At 38.5% G+C, this 21,827-nt stretch overlaps 2 protein-coding genes and 2 non-coding genes across 5 annotated transcripts in view; all 4 read left to right on the forward strand.

The window, feature by feature from the left end:
• cdk18 (cyclin dependent kinase 18) overlaps positions 1 to 7,464 on the forward strand; it is a 50,417-nt gene extending 42,953 nt beyond the window's left edge. For both annotated transcript variants that reach the window (XM_067588375.1, XM_067588376.1), the window contains exons 15-16: positions 806 to 883; positions 2,139 to 7,464. In XM_067588375.1, coding sequence (XP_067444476.1) covers positions 806 to 883; positions 2,139 to 2,173 — 113 coding nt within the window. In that variant the 3' untranslated portion in view covers positions 2,174 to 7,464. The remainder of the gene's footprint in view (positions 1 to 805; positions 884 to 2,138) is intronic.
• An 872-nt stretch (positions 7,465 to 8,336) lies between these two features.
• The window catches only part of mfsd4aa (major facilitator superfamily domain containing 4Aa), a 41,629-nt gene continuing 28,138 nt past the window's right edge, over positions 8,337 to 21,827 (forward strand). The window contains exons 1-6 of the mRNA XM_067588377.1: positions 8,337 to 9,106; positions 12,960 to 13,158; positions 13,902 to 14,162; positions 16,435 to 16,564; positions 16,649 to 16,764; positions 16,851 to 17,024. Coding sequence (XP_067444478.1) covers positions 8,874 to 9,106; positions 12,960 to 13,158; positions 13,902 to 14,162; positions 16,435 to 16,564; positions 16,649 to 16,764; positions 16,851 to 17,024 — 1,113 coding nt within the window. The 5' untranslated portion in view covers positions 8,337 to 8,873. The remainder of the gene's footprint in view (positions 9,107 to 12,959; positions 13,159 to 13,901; positions 14,163 to 16,434; positions 16,565 to 16,648; positions 16,765 to 16,850; positions 17,025 to 21,827) is intronic.
• On the forward strand, positions 21,293 to 21,365 carry trnaf-gaa (transfer RNA phenylalanine (anticodon GAA)). The gene has a single exon. It is a non-coding gene; the product is annotated as a tRNA-Phe (tRNA).
• trnaf-gaa (transfer RNA phenylalanine (anticodon GAA)) lies at positions 21,634 to 21,706 on the forward strand. Its single transcript has one exon. It is a non-coding gene; the product is annotated as a tRNA-Phe (tRNA).

Genomic DNA, 21,827 nt, shown 5'->3' on the forward strand with positions numbered 1-21,827 from the left:
AAGGCTGATCTTAGCTTGATCTCTGGACATTCATTAAACAGATTGGTCTTGTGCGTGTCACTTGATGCATGGGATGGAGGTGTGGGTAGCTGTACTCACCAAGTTGGTTTGCTGTTGATGGTCAGCAAATTCCTCCAAATTGTAGGGCTTCTTGTTAAACCACAATGTCTCTGTTTTCTATTTCTACACGTGGTAATAGAAAAGATATGAGGTGCACGTGTAGAAGCTTCGGAGTTGCTTAAAGACACCTCAGCTGGGCTGAGTAGCAGAAATAATGTAACAAGTAATGTAACTGATTTCTTTTGCTGCTGAGTAATTAGTAATTAGTAACATAATTATTTTTTCAATAAGTAATTCATCACAGTTTTGGTCACCACTGCCTCACACACACTCACTTTCTTTTCTTGTATAATTTACATATTTTAGGCCAAAGCCATAGAAACATTTTACCTTATGTAATTTTACAAAAGTATGAGCATTAAAAAGAAAGTACTACATATTGCAAAATGTGTCCTGCACAGTACATATAGACTACCACTATAAAATCTAGTTTTCACTTTGCGTTCCAAGCTTCAACACATGGTACCAAACTGATTTTTCTCTTCAGACTAATTGATTAACAGATTTGTGCATTTGTCTTTCACGTTTTTATGTCAAGCTACAACCTCAAGGTTACAGTGTACCGTACAACAAAATGTGTCAGTGTATTCTGTTATTAAAGCCTTTATAAAACAGAGGCAGCACACACTAATCTTATTGTATTTATGCTCTAAAGTTGTCCTCTGCTTTCCCTTTCTTGTTTTAGCTGCCTCAGTGTTTTCTCTCAGAGAGGTGCAGCTCCAGAAGGACCCAGGCCACCGCAGCTCAGTGTTTCAGCCTCTAGGTGCTGTACCCTCCACACAGTTTCAACATAATATGACTACACTACAAGCTTTTCTCATGCCACTTTCATTTCATATAGTATATTATATATATTACACATTCTATATATTACAGATGATAAAATTAACAGATTTAATGAAGATAATTCAAGTTTACTGGATAAAAGGATAAAGAGGATTGTATCTCTTGTACCCACTCAAACACTGCGCAACTGTAACTGTCTGAATTAAACCTGGCTGTTTAGTTCCTGACCGCAACATCTGAAATGCTGAAATGTCTATGGATGTACTCTGCTAATTATCTAAGGTCTGCAAGAAGCCAACATGCTGAGTTTGTTTACCCTCACACAAATAAAAATACCACAGAGAAGAGTCCCAGAGGAACTGAAAAGAAAATGAGAATAAATAGGAAGTTACTTATTCAAGTACTTATTCAATACAGATTACATTTGTTAGTTTATATACTTAATAAGCTCTTAATATTCTTTTTAAGACTCACTGATGAAGGTTACATGGGGAAAAGTCTTTTAAGGGAAAAGGATAATTCAATGCTTTCCTGAAAATGTATCTTCTGTTGACCATCACCGTCAAAAATAATGTATGTTTGACAGGTGACAAATTAAAGAAAAAACCAGTACAGGTCTGAATGCTTGACCACTACAGTAAGGGGATCTGGTGGCTCTGTTATGCTGTGGGGGGCATTTTGCTGGCATGGTTTGGGTCCACTTGTCCCCTTAGAGGGAAGGGTCACTGCTAGTCAATACAAAGTTGTTGTGAGTGATCACCTTTATCCTATGATGAAACATTTCTATCCTGATGGGAGTGGTTTCTTCCAGGATGACAATGCCTATGGGGGATTTTGGACTGATGTATTAGACAGCACTCTCCACCACCATCATCAAAACACCAAATGAGGGAATCCTTTTTGAAGAATGGTGTTCCTCAGTCTTGGCATTGATTCTATAAGTCTCTGAACTCTTATGGAGGGATGAGCACCATTCTTCAAAAAGATATTCCCTCATTTGGTGTTTAATGATGGTGGTGGAGAGCGCTGTCTAACACTTCCCTCTAAGGGAACAAGTGGACCCAAACCAGGCCAACAAAATGCCCCCCACGGCATAACAGAGTGCTAAGATCCCCTCACTGTAGGGGTCAACCATTCAGACCTGTATTGGTTTTTCCTTTATTTTGTCATCCGTCTGTACATCCATCAGTATATTTTAGAATAAGTGTTAATTTCAATTTGTTTCTCTCCAGGTCGAGGAAAGAACCGCAGGCAAAGCATCTTCTAGAGGTCATAGAGAAGGAACAGAGACACAGAGAAAAGGAGCTGCCTTTTCAGACAACAGCAAAAAGGCCAACACAGCTCAGCACATTCACCAACATGCACACACACACACACACACACAAACATACACCTGCATGAGAACATAAACTCATGTGCCCTCACTTATTTCCATGGCAGCTGACCATGGAGACACACAGGGTTTCCGGAAATAAACTTGCACTGCACGTGAAATGACTGAGCTGAGATATACTCCCCTCCCTACACACACATATATTTGCTCACATTTGCACAATCAGTGACACTGAACATGCTGCCATTACTTAATTGCACACATCAGAGATGAATAAATATCCTACCAACACACATATTCATTCCAAGAAAAAATAGGCAAGTAAATAAAATGCTCAGACAAGTTTGTGTATATATGTACTGTATAACAGAGCAGACATAGTATTACCACATATAATTTCCATCCAGAGCAAACCCAGGACTCTGGCCATCTATGGTAGCTACAACATCTGTAACCATCACAGAATTGCAGGTGTACAGAAGTATTGCCTGAATACAAATGGGACAAACAGAAATGGGAGTGGTGCAGTGTGAGTGAAGGTTGGTACAGTTTTAAATAAAGTCTAATAAGGTCAGTTTGTTTCCAAATTTTGCTAATGTTTTGTCTTACTAAAGTTTAGGTTTCTCTTTCACCAAAACACCAAGATATAGCTTAAAGATACACTCTTTGATTTTCTTACTGGGCCCAGTGGCCCCTCTGAATCCTAAAATATCCTCCCATTCTGGGATTTGTGAGTGCTTTCAGGGCCGTAGTCAGGCTGTTACAAATACTGAGGTCATGAGATCCCCCAACACACCTCCCACCACCTTCAGAAAAATTCTGACTCAATTTTTTTTATTCATATTTAATTTATACTGGTAATTGTTTAACTACACATTCTGTAATTCTTATTTCCCAGCATAAAGGTCTAAATGCTGTTTTAATCCATCTCCATACTGTCAAGTACAATTCTGGTGGAGAAATGCTGAAAATTTGATTTAGTTTTTATTTTGTTGGCCTACAAGTAATCAAATTTATACATATTGAGTTTAAAGATACAGGGATCTGTTTAAAGTTTTACCAGGTTGCTAAAACCCCCAAATTCACAGAAAGTGTTAGCTACAACTGAGCTAACAGGCTAATTAAGCAGAGAAACTTAACCATGCAGTTGTCAACCTCTAAAACAAAAGGCTCGAACCTTGTACTGTATGCTAGCTAATGCATAATCTAAAGAGTTAATGCATTAGCAAATGATGGTTAGCTACCTAGATATGTTAGCTAACTAATAAGCTTACATAACTTAGTCAAAGTCAGATTTATCCATGATAAAATAATTAGTTCACAGTCAAGAGTCACCAATATGGCAGCTAGAGGTGTGTATGTCACCTGGCAGTCCTGAAGTTGTACATGTGGAATCAAAAGCAGTCCAGACATTTAAATGGTAGCAAAACGCTGTTCATTTACAGTACCTCAACTCATATGTAACATACATTGAACCAAGATAAAATCTGAGTCATCGTGAATATAAACTTCCATGATAAATGGATTCATGTTGCCTTGCTACAGCGTGCCCGTGTTTCAACTCAGTGTGGGCTTTTGTTCCACACATACAGTGTTAACAGCTGACTTTCACTCCAGTTTTTTAAGTTGCCTTAGTAAACTGTGCATGATATTTTGACTTGTGAAGAATCTATATTTGATCTAGTGTAGCCAATGTGTTAGGATACATTTGCTTTGTGTCTGTAAATAACTCTCTATGAGTGTATGTATTTCTTATAGTCTCCTATTTGCACAAACCAGAAGTGTCCTCTGAAGCCTGCTCCCTTCCCTTTGTGTCTTACCTTACATGATACAAAATTTGACCACTTATTTTACCAAAACTCCTTAACCCTAGACCAGTAAACTGAGAAAGTATGTCTTACAAGTAGTAGCAAATCACTCTCAGTAGGAGTCACCACTACCCCTTATGTTTTGCATAGCTATGGCCTATATCCATAGAGCAGCTGGCTGAAAGGCCACAAAAGTCACTGTATAAAACTACATACAGTATAACTTTCGACAGTACACTTATCTGCCACTCAAGAGATGCAGAAGTGAAATGTTCAGATCTTCCTTATCTGGTGTCCTTCACAGTTCCCTAATTGCTGTTCTGGATGGAACCCAGAGTTTAAGTTTATGCCCTAGAAGACAAAATGATCGACAGACACAAAAGTGATGGGGGCTCGTGGCTAAGCTACACTCTCCTCTCTCCTTAATCTGCCCTGACTCCCTCTCCCTCCCGGTCCCTCCCTAATCCTCCCTGTCCAGTGCTGTTGAGATCCAGCAGAAAAGGAAATGCTGAGGTGTAAGCCATTTACAATGGGGTTGGGGCCACATTAATAAATTGTGAGGTGTAATCAAAGTTGACTGTTAAATTGACAGTGCAATATGAAAGAGATGCACAAGGTTGTTTAATGGCTTCCTGTTGCCATCTTTCTTACAGTCACTGAAACTGTGCTGTACTTTCAGACATAAGACATAAGAAGTCGTGTATCATAATGTTGCTATCATTTTCATTTATTGTTTCTTGTGACTGAGTTATACATGAACCAAACATGTTTTAAAATATGGACTGATATCATAAATGGTGGACTGGAAATGAAATATTTCCTTGTGTATTGTTGATTGGATCGACATCCTTGCCTTCAGATTATTAGTCATCCATGTCCATATCTAGAAGTCAAAGACAACTGGACGTGCCTTTGTTTTTGTTTTTTTGTTTGTTCACTTCTCATCTGAAATGCTCCCTCATTTCAGAATGACTGGTGGTGAGTCCCAGGCCTTTATGTCAACTCTGTTGCCTTTATTTGACAGACCATGTAGAGACAGGAAACGAGGGAGGGACAGAGGGGTATGACATGCAACACAGTTCCCCCAACTGGGGGACCTGTGCCACATGTCACACTGCACAACTGTTATCATAAATCTGAATTTATGTTGATTTTGTGAGATGATGTGATGACTATAAAATAATGATTAGGTGGTCAGCCAGGCTATCTGTCTCACTCCTTACCAGATGCTGGATGTGATGCAGTTTGTTGTTTGCCAACTGAAAGAGGATGAGGAGGATGTGATTTAGCTGTTTCTGTATTGTGAGTGTTTCTCTTTGGTCAGAAAGCTCCGCAGAAATGACCTGCAAATATTAGTGTGGACACAAGTTGTTGTCACACAAAAATGGCATTTGAAAAAATTGCTGGTTTTAGTGTAGACATGTGACAGTACTTTGAGGACAACACTGTATTCATATTGGACCGAGAAGACAGGTGGTATGACAGAGCAATGAAGCAGGCCATCTGTGCTAAACTGGAACAATTATCACTCAACAGAGGAGGGGACCTATGACACCAATAATTAGCCATTTACAGTTCAGTCCTGACATCCCTCCCCCACCACTGAGGTAGTGCCTCTAATTACTCTCACATGACTGCCATGTGGCCTAAAGATCCACATGTAATCTTATAAACTTACAATGTGTGACTTTACAGAGGTAAAACGTGTTGGCATGCTCCAGATGAAGTGCTTGTTGGATTACTGAACAGTGTACAAAAGCCTCTCCAAGCATACCTTTCTGATATTTAAATTGAGGGGGCTTGGTCCTACAGAGACGTTTAAAACTGACAATCCAACAACCTCTTCATGCAGTGACTGGCCACTTGTACCAAGGTGTGAAAGTATGCAGGATTTGTAATTCTCTTTCCAGCTCTCTTTTTTTCTTCACCAACTACTCCCATCACTTCTGATTTGTACAAATGAGTGCACCATGAATACCTTCATGGAGACACTTAGAGGAAAGTGTGCGCTGTTATACCCATTTGAATGATTATTGTGTCTTGCCCCTCTATGACAGCAGGCTTTTGCTTTTCACTTTTCTTAATGTGGCCATTCATAACACCTATAAATAATGCCTTGCTACCCACCAGTCAGTCAGAACTGAATAAGCCTTTTGCATGAGAGGCAAAATATCTTTAAGAAATGTACAGCAAGTCCAGTTGCCTTTGATTTAGCACCTCTAGATTATTTGATCCACAGATTTAAAGGGGTCATGAGATTCATGTAAGAGTTTAGGAATGATACTTTGAGACCGTTGAGGGAAGACAGAGGTAGAGAAGCTAAGCAAGTTCTCAGACTGAATACAGTGTGTTGCTTCAAGGACCGGTGAGACATGAAACACGACCTAGAAGACTGGTTGGAGTAACAGATCTATGACTTTAAAGTCTTCTCACATGCCAAAACTTATCTTTACGTTAATTATTTTATCTTTTGTCACAATGATCACAAGGAACATGAAATAAAAAATACAGCATTCACGTTAGTAGAAAGTAATCTACCAGGAATGTGCGCTTGTATAAATTTGATTGGCAATTCCAGATGATGTCCTTTGTGGTCTGGCAAAAGTTGGATCAGCTTCATCTTTTTTGCTGGAATATTCTGTGTTGTTTTGCCAGATCCATCTCTGTGCCAGACTGGCCTCATTTACATTAATACACAAAACTAAACAGTAATCAGACAGTTGTTGGTTTGACCCTCAAAAGCACTGAACCCCTGAAGCACTCCAGCACCTGCTTGCAGACTGATTTGAAGAGTCGTATGTGCGCAGGTTGGGGGATTTGTGTTTGTGTGAGATTAAAGAGTTAAAAAAAGTTAAGTGGCCGCTTCAAGTTTTTCTACCTCTGAAGTGAATAAAGATGATGGAAGTCATATGTTGAGTCCATCCAACCCTCTCTTCACCTGTCAGTGAAAGCAAGCAAACGTCAAGGCAACAAGGAGAGAAATTCAGGGCAAATCTGCAGGGACTTCAGAGGGATGTATAGCTGTGGTTGTTACACTTCCAACCTCCCCCTCCTTTCCCTCAGTGGCAGAAGTATTACTCTGTGTTTAGTTGTGGTAAATTAAGCTATTTTAAATACTGTAATGAAAAAGAAATAATATATATGTATTTTAACAGATGTTTTCATCTTTCTCAGTGAGTTTTATGCGTTAAAAAATAGAGCACTGTATTTAAAATAAAATAAAGAAAAAAACCTGCAGATGATGTCTAAATGTTTTATAAAAGATAAGTTTAGATTTTGTATGAGAAGTGATATTTTGTGTGATTGGTCTACACTGTTATAAAATGAGAAATTGAATGTACTGTGACTGCCAACAGGCATAAAATTGATTGAATAATTGATTAATTAATGAATAAATAAACTATAAGAATAAACACATTTTCCTGGTCAGTGTTTTATTTTTGGCTCATTACATGATTAATTTTATAATTTTGAGTTGATAGGATGTGTTTCTTGAAGTATATAGAACAAACGCAGTATCACAGATGAACACAAGATGGTGCTATTGGGTTACTTCATGTCAGTACAGGACATCCCATTAGTTTTTTTACTGTAGACTGATGCACAGTTGGTGATAAAGGCAGCGATACAAAATGTAGCCGTACAGTTAAAACATCAGTGTTTTTTTTAATATAATCTATATTCAAAAGAACAAATAAATAAAAACAATCCTGCACATTTCCCATAACTTTTCAATTACACTCGATATTACATAGCCTAATGATAACCCAATTACCTAAGTAGGAATAATTTCCCGTTTACATTCCATGGTATATTTTTATACAATTTAGACAAGATATTGGCAGACATTTGCTAGAAAATAATAATAATGAAACATGCATGGGAGGTTTATACATGGCCCCTAAAATATAAAGCAGTATTCACAGAATCAAAATGATTCATGTTGGGAAAAACATTTTTAAAAAGTGTGATTTTTAATTTAAGTGACTTCTATGTTTTAGGAGGAAACCATTACACTGTATTTGAATATAACATAATTGATAAATGACAGTCTGTTATATTTCCTTTCAACAACTATACAACAATACACTGACTTTTAAAAACATCATCAACTTTATGAAATACAGGAGCAGATGGGTGCTCCTTTTCATTTTCATCTCACTATTTCAGTTGACCTACTGCTGCCAAACCACATTAACCTCACAGGGAGGAATGAGAAACCTTTATCATGCAAGTCAAACCAATGAACAAGCCCACACCTGCATACACCTCTGACAATGTTTTAGCTGCCTTAAAATTATTAACAGGCACACACATGCAATGGACAGTGTGACTGAGAGATGCTGCGATAGACTGCAGATCAGTGGCTGCTAGTTTGGTGTCCAGAGCCCACTAAGGGCCATGAATGATGACTACGTTTAATTTTTTTTACTTTTACTATATATTTGATGTTTTTACAGTTGGCATACCCCCACAGTTTTAAAACTAACTATCTTTTCTGAATCATGAACAATGACAAACTTTTTTAGTGGAATGATGGTGACAGGAAAATAATAATTTAGCCTATATGGTTTTATGGCCTAACTAAGAAGAACTGATGTGAAAGCAGTCAGAAAGAGGGCGGTGCATTGTGCCAATAAGCGTGACGTCCGTCAACAGGATAACTGGCTCTTCACTGGGAAGTGCCTCGCCTGAGTGACTTCTAAAGCTGTGTTTACTTTGTCCTGGCAGTCTGCTTGGTTGTGTTTGACTGGCCACGCCATCAGTGTAAATGAGCAGCTGGCAGCTGTGCAGCGCTCAGGTAGAAGCTCCTGTGAAGGAACGACATGAAGCTGCTGGACGAGCGGATCTGGTCGCTGTTTAAGCGCCATTGGCGTCATACTCTGACCTACTGGAGTGTGTTCTTCAGCTTTGGCCTGTGCATCGCCTTCCTGGGACCCACCATCCTGGACCTGAGATGTCAGACCCAGTCCACCCTGCAACAGATCACCTGGGTCTTCTTCTCCCAGCAGTTCTTCCTGCTGGTGGGCAGCAGCGTCGGAGGGCTCTTCAAGAAAACGTGAGTGTGGTTGTAGTGATCACTAAGAGGGATGTCACACATACCTGAACATAAACTTGGTTTAAGAATACGAAACAGCGGTCTGACAGTGTTTTTGTGGTACTCAGCTGTGAGTTTTTGACTTTATCATGTCTGAAGTACTGTGTGATAAAAGATACTATATAGTAGCTACTCCTTTTAAAACTAATTGTGTCTGTGGCATTTAACAGGGACTTTGTTGTCACCATAGTCTATTTTATGTAATCAATCTAATAATGTCCGTAAATATTATTTTATCTGACGATATCTAAAGCTGTTGAAAGGTTAAATAATGAGCGGTTCTTTTTAACACACTAACACTGTTTTATCAGTGTGATACCTCATGATTTTGACAACTCTATCAAAATTTCTTATCAACATAATTTTGTTTCAGAAAACTTGTTTCAGAAAATGTTGGATTTCTTCTGTTACTGCAAAACCTGGATTAATACAGTATAGTGACAGTACTTTTTACTTATTTTGTCACGTAAAGACATGCAAGGTCAATTTGTGGCGAAGGGACTTCAGTACTTTTCTACATATTGTGATTTAAGTTGGGTCATAAAAATATATCTTTAAAAGAAAAAAATGTTTGATTTGGCAATTAAAAGTTAAAAAATACTGTAATTTAATCTAAGTATACTAGTATCCTGGTAAAACTGATGACTGTCTGAGCTCCATCAACTTGTACTATCATGAACACATCAGACTGACATATAGAGCATGAACATGACTGAGTTGAGCTATGTGCCCACTCATGTTCAACCTCCTAGAACATAAAAACAAGGCCATAACTACCATTCAGGACACTAAGGTTATGTCCTCATTAAAATTCTTGGGAATTTTGAAATGTGAAAAAGGGGTAGTTACTATTCTCCACCAGAATTGCATACCTGTGCAGCAGTGTAGAAAAGGCTTTATAACAACATTTAGACCATAATGTAGGCAGATACATTTTACGAAAAATTTTACTTAACAGTTAAATTAATAAACACACTGAAGAGATTTTGTGGTTAAAAAAATACACAGACAATTTCACAGAGTTTGGTTGGTGGCTGGTTAAAAGGTTCCTCAGATTGTTGAGTTCTGTGTGGGAGATTTTCTGATATCGTTGCTGCAGCCCTCAACCTAAGGTTGACAAATGAATATGGTTTATTAAATGTATTCCATAACCACAATGAGACTTTCACCTTTCACAGTTGGACTTAATTCTAAATTTGACTGGCAAATCTGAAGCACACAAATGTCAGTCGGCTGTTTCAGCGGTGTGGTTTGCCTTGCACACTGAGCAGCCACTGAACAGTAACCTGAAATGTAAATGTGAGTGTGTCTGAAGTAGGGCTGCTTGATTGTGGCAAAAATTATAATCATGATTATTTTGGTCAATATTGAGATCATGACTCACGGAACAGAAACATTTCCATTTTATTAAATGTAGTAATCCACACAGACTCTGTGAGTGTCTCACGTTGACCCCTGTGTCTGTCTAAGCATAATCAGCACAAGCAGCTGTTAAATCACACAAACATCCTGCTGTACATGTGTTTGAACTTATCAACCATATCTATATTGATTGATCAAAGCTCCCAGTCTGTCTGTGAGCTGCCTCTTTCACTACAGGCAGACTCCCCTCACTCGCTACGGTGGGCAGGAAAATAAAATCAATGACTCAATAAATACAAGGACTGTTGATTTTCTTCCCATGGAGCCGACATGAAAACTATTTTGGTATTATTTTACAGCACCACTGTACAGGACAGGGGTGAGCTAGATTTATAATGCAAGACAAAACGAGAGCATCATTGTGAAACAAAATGCAGCGCAATAATCTTTTTATCTTGATTATCTTGTTTTCATAATCGTTGGAAGCCAAAATTGTAATTGAAAATAAAATTTGATTAATCACCCAGCCCTACTCTGAAGTGGAACGGGACATACAGTATTTCAAGCCACATGAACACTTGTGTGTTTGTATCTGATGTTTTTTGATACATGATACATGATTTTTTGTACTTCATCTTCACACATATATCAGTCTATTTCCTGTTAAATGAATATTGATCTACCTTACAGACACCACAGCCAGTGCTGTGAGACAGCTGCCCTCTATAAAGGCTTATCTCACTATCCTGGCCTAAATTTAAAAGAAAATAATCACATATCACTCAACCACCCACACATTTCTTAGACTGGGAGATTGTGATGATGAACGTCATAAGGCACACTCTCTCTCTCTCTCTCTCTCTCTCTCTCTCTCTCTCTCTCTCTCTCTCTCTCTCTCTCTCTCTCTCTCTCTCTCTCTCTCTCTCTCTCTCTCTCAAACACACATTGGAGTGTGGATCTCAGAGTCATGAGATTAATGCAGTTTGTTGTACTTTGGGAAACTTAATAATGCTGGACTGTAGGGCTGCAACTATTGATTATTTTCATTATCTATTAATCTGTCCATTATTTTCTCGTTTAACCAATGAGTTGTTTGATCTATAAAATGTCAGAAAGTGGTAAAAATGTCAATCCCCATTTCCCATAGTTCAAGATGCAAGATGACCAACATTCCACAAACAAAATATATATAGTTTACTATCATAGAGGACTAAAAAAACAAAATATTCACATTTAACAGGCCAGCATCAGGGAATTTTGCATTTTCTCTTAAAATGCATGATTGACAGAAATGATTTTCTGTCAATTGACTATTGACAATTGACTAATTGATAAATCAACAGCTCATTGCAGCTTTACTGGACTGACTCCTGCAGATTAGCTTTAACATCTAACACTGCCATTTTCCATTAGCAATGAGAAATGAAATAGCCCAGTTCACTGGTAGCTACACGACCTGCAGCCCCCGCTTGATTACAATGGCCTGTTGTGTTTATAGACTGTGAATTTGCAACATGAGCAGAGAATTACAGCTCGAATATTAACATTTTGCCCACATTCAAATGGCGAAATTGAGAATATGAAGTAACAGCACTACAAGCTGTAAACAAGAGCTCATAACAACAATGCTAACATGCTTGTGTGTAGCAGGTTCATCTTAGTTTAGCTAGTTGGCATGCTAACATTTGCTAAATAAAAACAATATAGCTGTGGGTGATGGGAATCAAAATGGGAGACTGACCAACCAACCAACCAACCAACCAACCAACATTACTGTACCTTTCCATGCCACTGGTCAAATTTTTATTTTTATCTTCACCAGCACTGTATAATCATTAAATTATTTGCAGGACCTTGGAATAATAATTAAAGTATTTTAACCAAATTGAAGATGGTACCTTCATCTTCATGCCACTACTGTTATTATGTGTTGTATTGTCCTTAACATTTCGCATAACCTCTGTTGGGGATTTAAAATGAGACTATTTCACAAAATGGTTGAGTTGGTAAGTACGTCTATGTTTTTGTACCCTCACATCAAAGGCTACAGTTGAAATGTCCTTTTAACAAAATAAAAGGTATCCAGGACAAGGTTAAAAGGAGAGTGGAAAGTTGGCAGGAAAAAGGGAAACAAGGTGAAGATATTGTGGACATATACTGGAGGTTGAAGCTGTGATAAACTGACTGTGTCAATAAAAATTAGTGGGGCAGCAGCCCATCAAGGTGACTTTACTGTGGCAACAACACGCTGGAAATTCCCTTTTCTATCTGGCATTAGCTGAGCTACAGTACAGCATTGGTCAGCTTACTGGCTTACAGCTTACCATTGACAATAAGTAATAAAAGAATAGAGTTTGTAAGTAAAGAATATGTTTAATATACAATCAAAATCTATAAATCTATCATTTTCCCGTAAATTTTCATAATGTTGTGGTTGTTCTGTCTTCTTCAGACTTCTGTCCTCCCTGTCAGCCCTCTTTTCCTGCACTCTCATCATCTCCCTCGTGTTTGCCATCATACCACTATGTCATCATGTGGTACTGTTGTCCATTGCCATGGCCATTGCTGGCAAAGCCATGGGGGTGATTGACACTATTGCCAACTTGCAGCTGGTGAAGCTGTACCAAAAGGACTCCGCCATCTTCCTTCAGGTCAGAGGAGAGTGATGGGAGGGGAAATGACAGCAATGAACAAAATATACAACATATTATAGTGTTTACTGGAACCTTAATAAAGCAAATAAACTATAGTTAACTATAAGTTTAGAAAGACGAAGATAGAAAGCTAAAGTGTGTGAAACCCATAGTACCACAAAAGATTATAGACATAATAACATATAATGTACATATGTTAATGCTAAAGTTAGATAACCTAAATTCCTTTTGAAAAAAGTGTTTCAAAACTTGCTATAAAACATTACAGTGACACATTATGGGTCCTGTAAATTTAGGGTTTTTAGATTTTAAAAGTAGTAGTCAATTATAAATTGCTTAAATCATAATAACTGGAAAGAAAAATATACATTAAACCCAAGTAAATATTTGTTGATTGTTTCTTTTTCTTGGAAACATTATCATACATATTGGACTGTTATTGAATTATACGCTTGCCAGATTTTATATTTCAGCATGTTCAGCTGACCAGCTGTGCACTGGACAAATTCAACACCGTCTTACTTTTCCCTATAATGAGTCCCAAATTAAGTAGTCCTTTCTAGTAACCTCCATATGAAATTACAGTTACAGTACATATCAGTTCCCATCTGAAAATGTTAGGAAAATATGTAAAAATAAAGCATTATCAAAGTTACTGGCACCTAAATGGATGTCACATAGAAACAAACTGTAAAATGAAATAATCTTTAAGGAGGACTCTATCTTTATGTCTCTCCCAGGCCTTGCATTTCTTCACAGGCCTCGGAGCGCTGGTCAGCCCACTGGTGGCTGATCCTTTCCTGGCTGAGGACAGCTGTGTCCTGGGTGCCAACTGGACCGCCAACTCGTCGTCCTCCTCTTCTTCAGACCTGCACCACCTCCGCAGCAGCCTGGCTGGGCACGGAGCAGCACTGCAAAACATTTCTCAGTATCCGCTGAATACTGATGGCACTGTCATCACCAGGGTGTCCTACGCTTTCTGGATCATGGCTCTTATCAATGTGAGTTCATGTCAACATCATGTGTCATATGAAGACACATAATGTACAGTACAGGTTTGAACACCTGTCTTATTTGCGGACATAAGGGGTTAGAAACAGAGGCAGCAAGTTAACAGACTAGATATGAGGCCAGGTTCAGCTGTGAGATTTGACTGAAGAGTACAGATAACTTGCGACATAGCCTGATATATAGCCAAGAGCAATGGTTTCCAACAAACATGTGTTAAAGGAAAATTCCAGTTTGTTACAACTAGGGTTTTATCTTTGTAGTTTGGCCACACTGTACTCACCAAAGTAATTGAGATCTGGTAACAAGGCGACATCACTACATAGAAGTCACACGGGGCAACAAACACAAGCAAACAGTCCAGATTTGCAAAAAAGCCAACAATTCACATTATCTAAACCATTTTATTTGAAAGTAAAACCAAATGTCAGCACACCCCAAATCCCTCACTGCACTGAAAAACTGAGTATGATAGGTCAAAGGTGAATTGGGAAGTTGGTCAGTAAACTATGACAGACGTTTACAACAGACAGTTTGGGTAATAATTTTACTGTTTGCTTTATTTTCTCCTCCAAATATGTTTGGCTAACTTGGGGCTCTGTTTAAAACCTGACCGTCTGACTGCTCATGTTTCTTGGTGGATTGAACTTCTTTTTAGCAAAAATACAGCATTCCTAATCCTCAACAATTAACTTAGTAAGTGCAATTGCATAATAACCAATAGGAATGCTGGCCATAATTACAAAAATAACACTCAAGTTGTTAGGGCTATCACTTTTTCAAGAAGAATTTCAACTAACATGTAAATTAGTGGCATAATCCTAATTTATGTTTCGCTGTGCCTTTAATCTCAGTGAGGCCACTGAGAGAAAAACTAGCATGACTAGGCATTAGCATTTTATAAAGTCAGCCAATAGCTTGATTATCCATGATTTTTTTTTCAACATGGTTTGAAATCCAAAATGTTTCAACACATTACTTCTTAGATGGTTTGGTGTCATAATAATCTGTTCAACACAGTTTACTAATGTTCTCCATTTTCCATTAACAATGAGAAGCGAAATAGCCCAGTTCACTGGTAGCTACACGACCTGCAGCCCCCGCTTGAGTACAATGGCCTGTTGTGTTTATAGACTGTGAATTTGCAACATGAGCAGAGAATTACAGCTCGAATATTAACATTTTGCCCACATTCAAATGGCGAAATTGAGAATATGAAGTAACAGCACAACAAGCTGTAAACAAGAGCTCATAACAACAATGCTAACATGCTTGTGTGTAGCAGGTTCATGCTAGTTTAGCTAGTTGGCATGCTAACATTTGCTAAATAAAAACAATATAGCTGTGGGTGATGGGAATCAAAATGGGAGACTGACCAACCAACCAACCAACCAACCAACCAACATTACTGTACCTTTCCATGCCACTGGTCAAATTTTTATTTTTATCTTCACCAGCACTGTATAATCATTAAATTATTTGCAGGACCTTGGAATAATAATGAAAGTATTTTAACCAAATTGAAGATGGAACTTCGTCTTCATGCCACTACTGTTATTATGTGTTGTATTGTCCTTAACATTTCGCATAAGCTCTGTTGTTTTGCGCCTCAACTCATCCTCCCTGAAGAGATGAAAAAGGGTTCTTCTTCTTCAGTCTTTTACGTGTTAACATCTGTGGTGTGTCGTAATAATAAAAATATTATACTTCAGTGCAGTTATTTTCATTGTAACATTGAGAAGTAAGTGTATAATTATTTAAATGTCACAGTATAATTCAAACAAAAGAAAACAAAATGAAAATTACCAATACTGATGAACCTTTTTTTCAAGAATCTTGTCAGAAAAAATGTAAAACTTCTTTGGGCCCATAATCATGTAATTTTGGGATCCCATGACAAGATTTGCCATGTAGTCTAGCAGTTTCAGAATGACCCAAATAGATGTAAATGTTATTATGAAATTTCCAACAATGTCGCTCAAGAAAATTGTGTCCTTGTGTTTTTAGTTTTGTTCTTCTCAGAATTATTTGCATTTCTTCAGATAGCTATAAGCCTTGGTATTGCTGCCCAGATAAAGTGATAAGCTCCCAGTTAAGCAGAAGTACCGCTACATTTTTTTGTTTGAAGTGGATCGGGTTCAAGCAGAGGACGAGATATGACAGTGTGGATTCTACCTTCACAAATTGAATCAGTGGACAGGAAATATTGACTGCTGACTTGGTTAACAATAGCCTCTTTGTGTGTTTGTGTGTGTGTCTTGGCAGCTCCCTGTGCCAGCAGCAGTGCTCACATTGATGTACTATGAAAGATTGCTGCCTTGCTTTAGCAACAGTCCACGTCTGCTTGACAAAGACTCTCTGGCCAGCACGAGCCCCGCTGGGGACAGTGGCCAAGGTAAATCATGTATATGTGTGTGTCTGTTTGTGACAACTGTATTCACATGAAACGACAAACCTCTCAGTATCTCTACCTCTCCAGGTCATGGGAGTGTGTTTGGTTGCTGTAACCACGCCAAACTCCGGAATCGCCCTCCAACTTTCTTCCTTCTTCACGCTCTGGGCGGAGCCATCCTCTTCATCACTGATGGAATTATAGTGAGACATCCTTCTCCCACACACACATATACACACTGAACATTATAGTCCTGTGCTAATGTCCTGCTGTGTTTCTTATACTCCAGGGCTCCTACGCTGGCTTCGTCTACACCTACGCTGTTTCCCCTCCTCTGCTGATGGCTCATAAGACCGCTGGCTATCTGGACAGTATATTCTGGGCCTCCATCACAGCAGGAAGACTGGCTTTCATTTACATGTCCTACAGATACACAGCACCAAGGCTGCTGACCTTCAGTCTGGTATGAACACACATTGAAACGACAAATCCACCCTACAGAGTGTATTGCAGTGTAGTTCACAGTGCAGCTAGCTCAACAGACGGATTTTAGGTTGAGGGTTTGTGATTTTCCCATATTGATTTGTGTCACACCAAGTAGCAATGTCAAACACAGGCAAAAGAGCTTATGCACAGCTGTCACATAACAGTTCTAACCAAATATTGAACTAGGTGGGAATTTACACAAAGGATTAGGTGGCATTATTAAGAGATTTATTCTCGAAGTAGGTATACAGACAGCAGAATCTTTTATCCATACTATACAGGAGCTGCTTCTTCATGTTGAACACCTGATTGAGGCAGTTGAAAAGCTGATGACCAAATACTCTCATTGGCTGTACTATTTGTATTTCTTTGTCTTCCTCTGTCTTACTGTCTGCCTTATTTCCATGCACTCTTTCCCATCATTTCAGTCTAATTTAATCATGTCATGAAATTATTGCCTTGACTTCCAGTGTGTATTCACTGTAGTAGAAGTTGTGGCAGTAAGCTTATTTCAGGGAAACATTTTTTAGATTTGCGCTGATGAAACCTGGTTAGTTGGACACACAGTATGTAAAGCTCAGCCTAGTTTTTAAAGCTGCAATAATTGTTTTATTGTTTGTTTGATTTGGGTTTTTTATTGGGGACAGCGGAACAAGCTGGAAAAGCAACTTACTAAAAAATATAAAAGATCTTATCATGTTGTAAAAGAGTCATAGGACCTTGTAAGCAAACACCTCCACGTCCAGCAGAAAAACAGCAGCATTAGCATTCATTGGCAGTCATTTTTCTAGCCACCAAACAACTGTTATTCCAATATTCACCCTACTTTTAGCTGTTGTTTGGAGGAAATATCTGACTCGTCAGCTGTTAAATGCTTCACTATGTTCACCAGCTAGTGGCTAATTGTGTCTGCTGTTTGGTGCTGGGTAGGAAGCATAGAGTGGGTTCATCTGGGTTAGTTGCTGAAAACGGCTACCTTCTGTGGCTGGAAATAAGGTTGATGAGAGAGGAGAAAACCAAAACAATAATCCAAAATAGACTACAAAGACTACAAAGACTACAAAGATCTACAGGACTGAGAGGACTGGCAGAGTTTGGTAATAATTCTCTGTGGGTTAGTCACTACAAGCGACACCTTCTACATTACAGTCTTTTGATCCATTGTTAATGTAAAAAATATTTATAATAGCAGCTGTAAAGGTTTTTTTTAAATATACAAATTTGCACGACAAAGACCTGGGACAGATTATCAGGCCTTGTCTCAGAGGCAATTATTACCTGCTGCCACTGTTCCCAGCATTATCACTACCTCTTGGAGAGAATCCCATCAGATCAAACATGCTTGATTTTTGCATTGAAGTTCCTTTCACTGTGGTCAATGACATCTCAGCATTCAGCAGTACATGAAATCAGCTGTGTGGCCACTACCTGACTGTTCTGACAGTTTTCTCTGTATATTTTTATTAAGTAAGTAGCCACCACAAAATACAGACCAATTAAAGTTGTTTCAGTACCCGTTTAGTTTTACTTTTGCAGTATGTCTCATACATCTTTCTCTTGCTTATTGTCTGACAATGTGAGGCTTTGAATTGTATTTTTGGAGGGTGAATAGACATGACATCTGAACCAAAACATGTTTGACTTGTGTACAGACATTTGAACCCACAAACAGACCGCATGTTGTAATGGGAGACCTGTGTCCTGTGAAGACCACACAGAAATGTTGGTAGATGGAATGATGGAATCAGAATTAACACATATCTAATTAATTAATAAATTTCATAAAACATTACATAATCTATAAACTAATTAATACATATACAAAGAAATGTAGTAAATAATACATTGAAGTGCCTGCATGTCCACTCAATACCAGCACCAACTGTTACTGAGCTCTGTCCTCTGCTGGTCTGAAAGGTGAACAACACTTTATTAGGGACAAGACTCAAAAACCCCAAATATCAGCTGAAATAAATTAATTTAGAGATACTGACTTGATATGAACAATGAATGCAAAGGTTTAGTTGTTTCTCTGTTATTGTTGTTCGTATTTAACATCAATAATTGATTATTTATTGAAAACGCCCTACAAAATACACACTTTCTGTGATAAAACCCTTCTTCATATTTTTGCAGTTCAGCTCAAGTAAACTTAGTATTTGAATCATGAATAATAACAATAATAATAAGTCGCTATAGGATTTTTTTTAAAAAGTCACTCAAATTGCTGCCTCTTCTCCTTGTTATTCATCAGATGGCAAAACTAAATTGAATTCCCTTTATTTATAAAAGAAAATTAATTGCAACAAATCCCAATCAGACAAAAAGTTAAACGGGCTTCCTTGATCCTCTGAAAACAGAGTCTTAATGTCTTTTTTATTTAAGAATATGAGGATGTTTAAGTATGGCATGCTAAAAAAACAGCTCAAAGCACCCCAGGAACTGATGTTCTTTGCCCACTGTCTAATATGTCCTTGACCAATCAAATTATTAATGGTGATCAACAAGCATTAATATGCTGTTTGTGCCACACGTAATTGGCTGTCTTGAAGCACTGATTATGTCTTCAGCTCCAAAATAGCTCAGTGCATGTCTCTGACACGTCTCTCAGATTTCAGGAGCATGTTGGGTGTCTTTTTGGACACATTTCCTCAGTGATTTGCACCATGTTCTTACAGCAGCTGATGTTGTTGCTGATCAAGAGTTTTTGTGCTCACATGGGTTTCCTCCCACACCACCACACGTGCATGTTTGGGATGTGCTCCTGCCTTTTCCCATTGTTTTTGGATAATGTAATGAATGCAGGCAGGCACATTTGTGATGTTATTCTTTTGTGTGGGCCTGACCACTGAACAAAGCTCTGAGTAGAATTTTTGTTCCAAAATGGCTCAGTTGGAAAAGTGTTAGATTGAAGATCTAAAAGTCCCTGGTTTAATCCAGGGTTTCAGTAGTGAATTGACTCTTCTTTTTTTTTGAAGCCATGTGGCACATTGGTTAGTGCAGTTGTTTCATAGCAGTCCTTTCCTATGTGTGAACACAAGTAGAGGTTGCTGTGAGAGTCATAAGCCCATTTAAGATAATACAACAATACAAGAACATGTTTGCTTTTATGCCGTACACAGTGTGTTCTGATCGAACATGATCTTCTCAAAAGCTTGATGAGGTCATGGCTCATCAACAAAGTGCTGTGGTTTATTAAGATGTTTTTATTTTACTTTATTTTATTTTTATTTGTGTATAGAAGATGATGATGATTAAGTGATTATTACAGCACTCTTCATAAGGAAAATACAAAATCTCTTTCTGTTTATTAAACTTGTGATGCTGCAGCTTCTACATTAATGTGAAAGCATACAATTCAGACTTGTGTTGTGTTAGGTGTTATTGGAATATTATCAAAGCCCTATTCAGACATACATCACTTTACATAAATGTTACATCAATTTTTCATTGAGGTCTCATGTCTGAATAAGCGCCTGAGTCAGTGTTACATAAAAGTCACGATAGCAATCTTTCTACGTCGGACCTAACGACAATGAAAAAGATAGATGGTTCTTCCTGGTTCCTAGAAAGTTATTTTCTGAAAAGTCAGTGTGTTCCAGTTTGATTTTTTGTTATCTTGCGGTGTTTTGCACCTTTTGGCCACCAAAGATTCAAATGTTTATGCCGAAATAGGTCAGTTGAGATAGTGTTAGACTGAAGATCTAAAGGTCCCTGGTTCGGGTTTTGGCAGCAAGCTTGCTGCATTTTAGAAGTATATTGCTAAGATGATTAGTGGTTTTGTCTCAGATGATGTCAAACCTGACTAGGATACGTCTCTGTGGATTTTCCTATCACACTGTGACACATGGATCCTATTAACATATTCCTGCCGGTGCATTCCTTCCCAAATGAAGATCTAAAGGTCCCTGGTTCGATCCCGGGTTTCGGCAGCAACCGCGCTGGCTTTTGGACGCACATTACTGCAATGGTTAGTGTTCTTCTCTCAAATGATGTCAAACCTGACTGGGATTTGTCTCTGTAGATTATCTTTCCACACTGCTACACATGCGTTGTGCTAACGCATTTCTGCACTTGTATCCCTGCCCTTCCTCAGATGATCAAAAGAAAGAATACTCTGCAAGATAGGTATTTCTTCATGTTTGCTATGAAGTTGTTTTCTGGAAAGTCACTCTGTTCCAGTTTAATTTTCTGAAAACTCGATGCGTTTTGCACGTTTGGGCCGCCATATTATTGAGCTTTTGTGCCGAAATAGCTCAGTTGGGAGAGCGTTAGACTGAAGATCTAAAGGTCCCTGGTGCGATCCCGGGTTTCGGCAGCAACCGTGCTGGCTTTTGGACACACATTGCTACGATGGTTGTCTCTGTAGGTTATCCTTCCACACTGCGACACATGTGTTGTGCTAACGCATTTCTGCAATTGCATCCCTGCCCTTCCTCAGATGCTCAAAAGAAAGAATACTCTACAAGATAGACGTTTCTTCCTGTTTGCTAGAATGTTCTTTTCTGGAAAGTCACTTTCCGTTTAATTTTCTGATATCTCGATGCGTTTTGCGCGTTTGGGCTGCCATATTATTGATGTTTTGTGCCGAAATAGCTCAGTTGGGAGAGCGTTAGACTGAAGATCTAAAGGTCCCTGGTTCGATCCCGGGTTTCGGCAGCAACCGTGCTGGCTTTTGGACACACATTGCTACGATGGTTAGTGTTCTTCTCTCAAACGATGTCAAACCTGATTTGGGTTTGTCTCTGTAGGTTATCCTTCCACACTGCGACACATGCGT

The sequence above is a fragment of the Thunnus thynnus genome, chromosome 4, assembly GCF_963924715.1.
Source record: "Thunnus thynnus chromosome 4, fThuThy2.1, whole genome shotgun sequence".
Classification (NCBI taxonomy): Eukaryota; Metazoa; Chordata; class Actinopteri; order Scombriformes; family Scombridae; genus Thunnus; species Thunnus thynnus.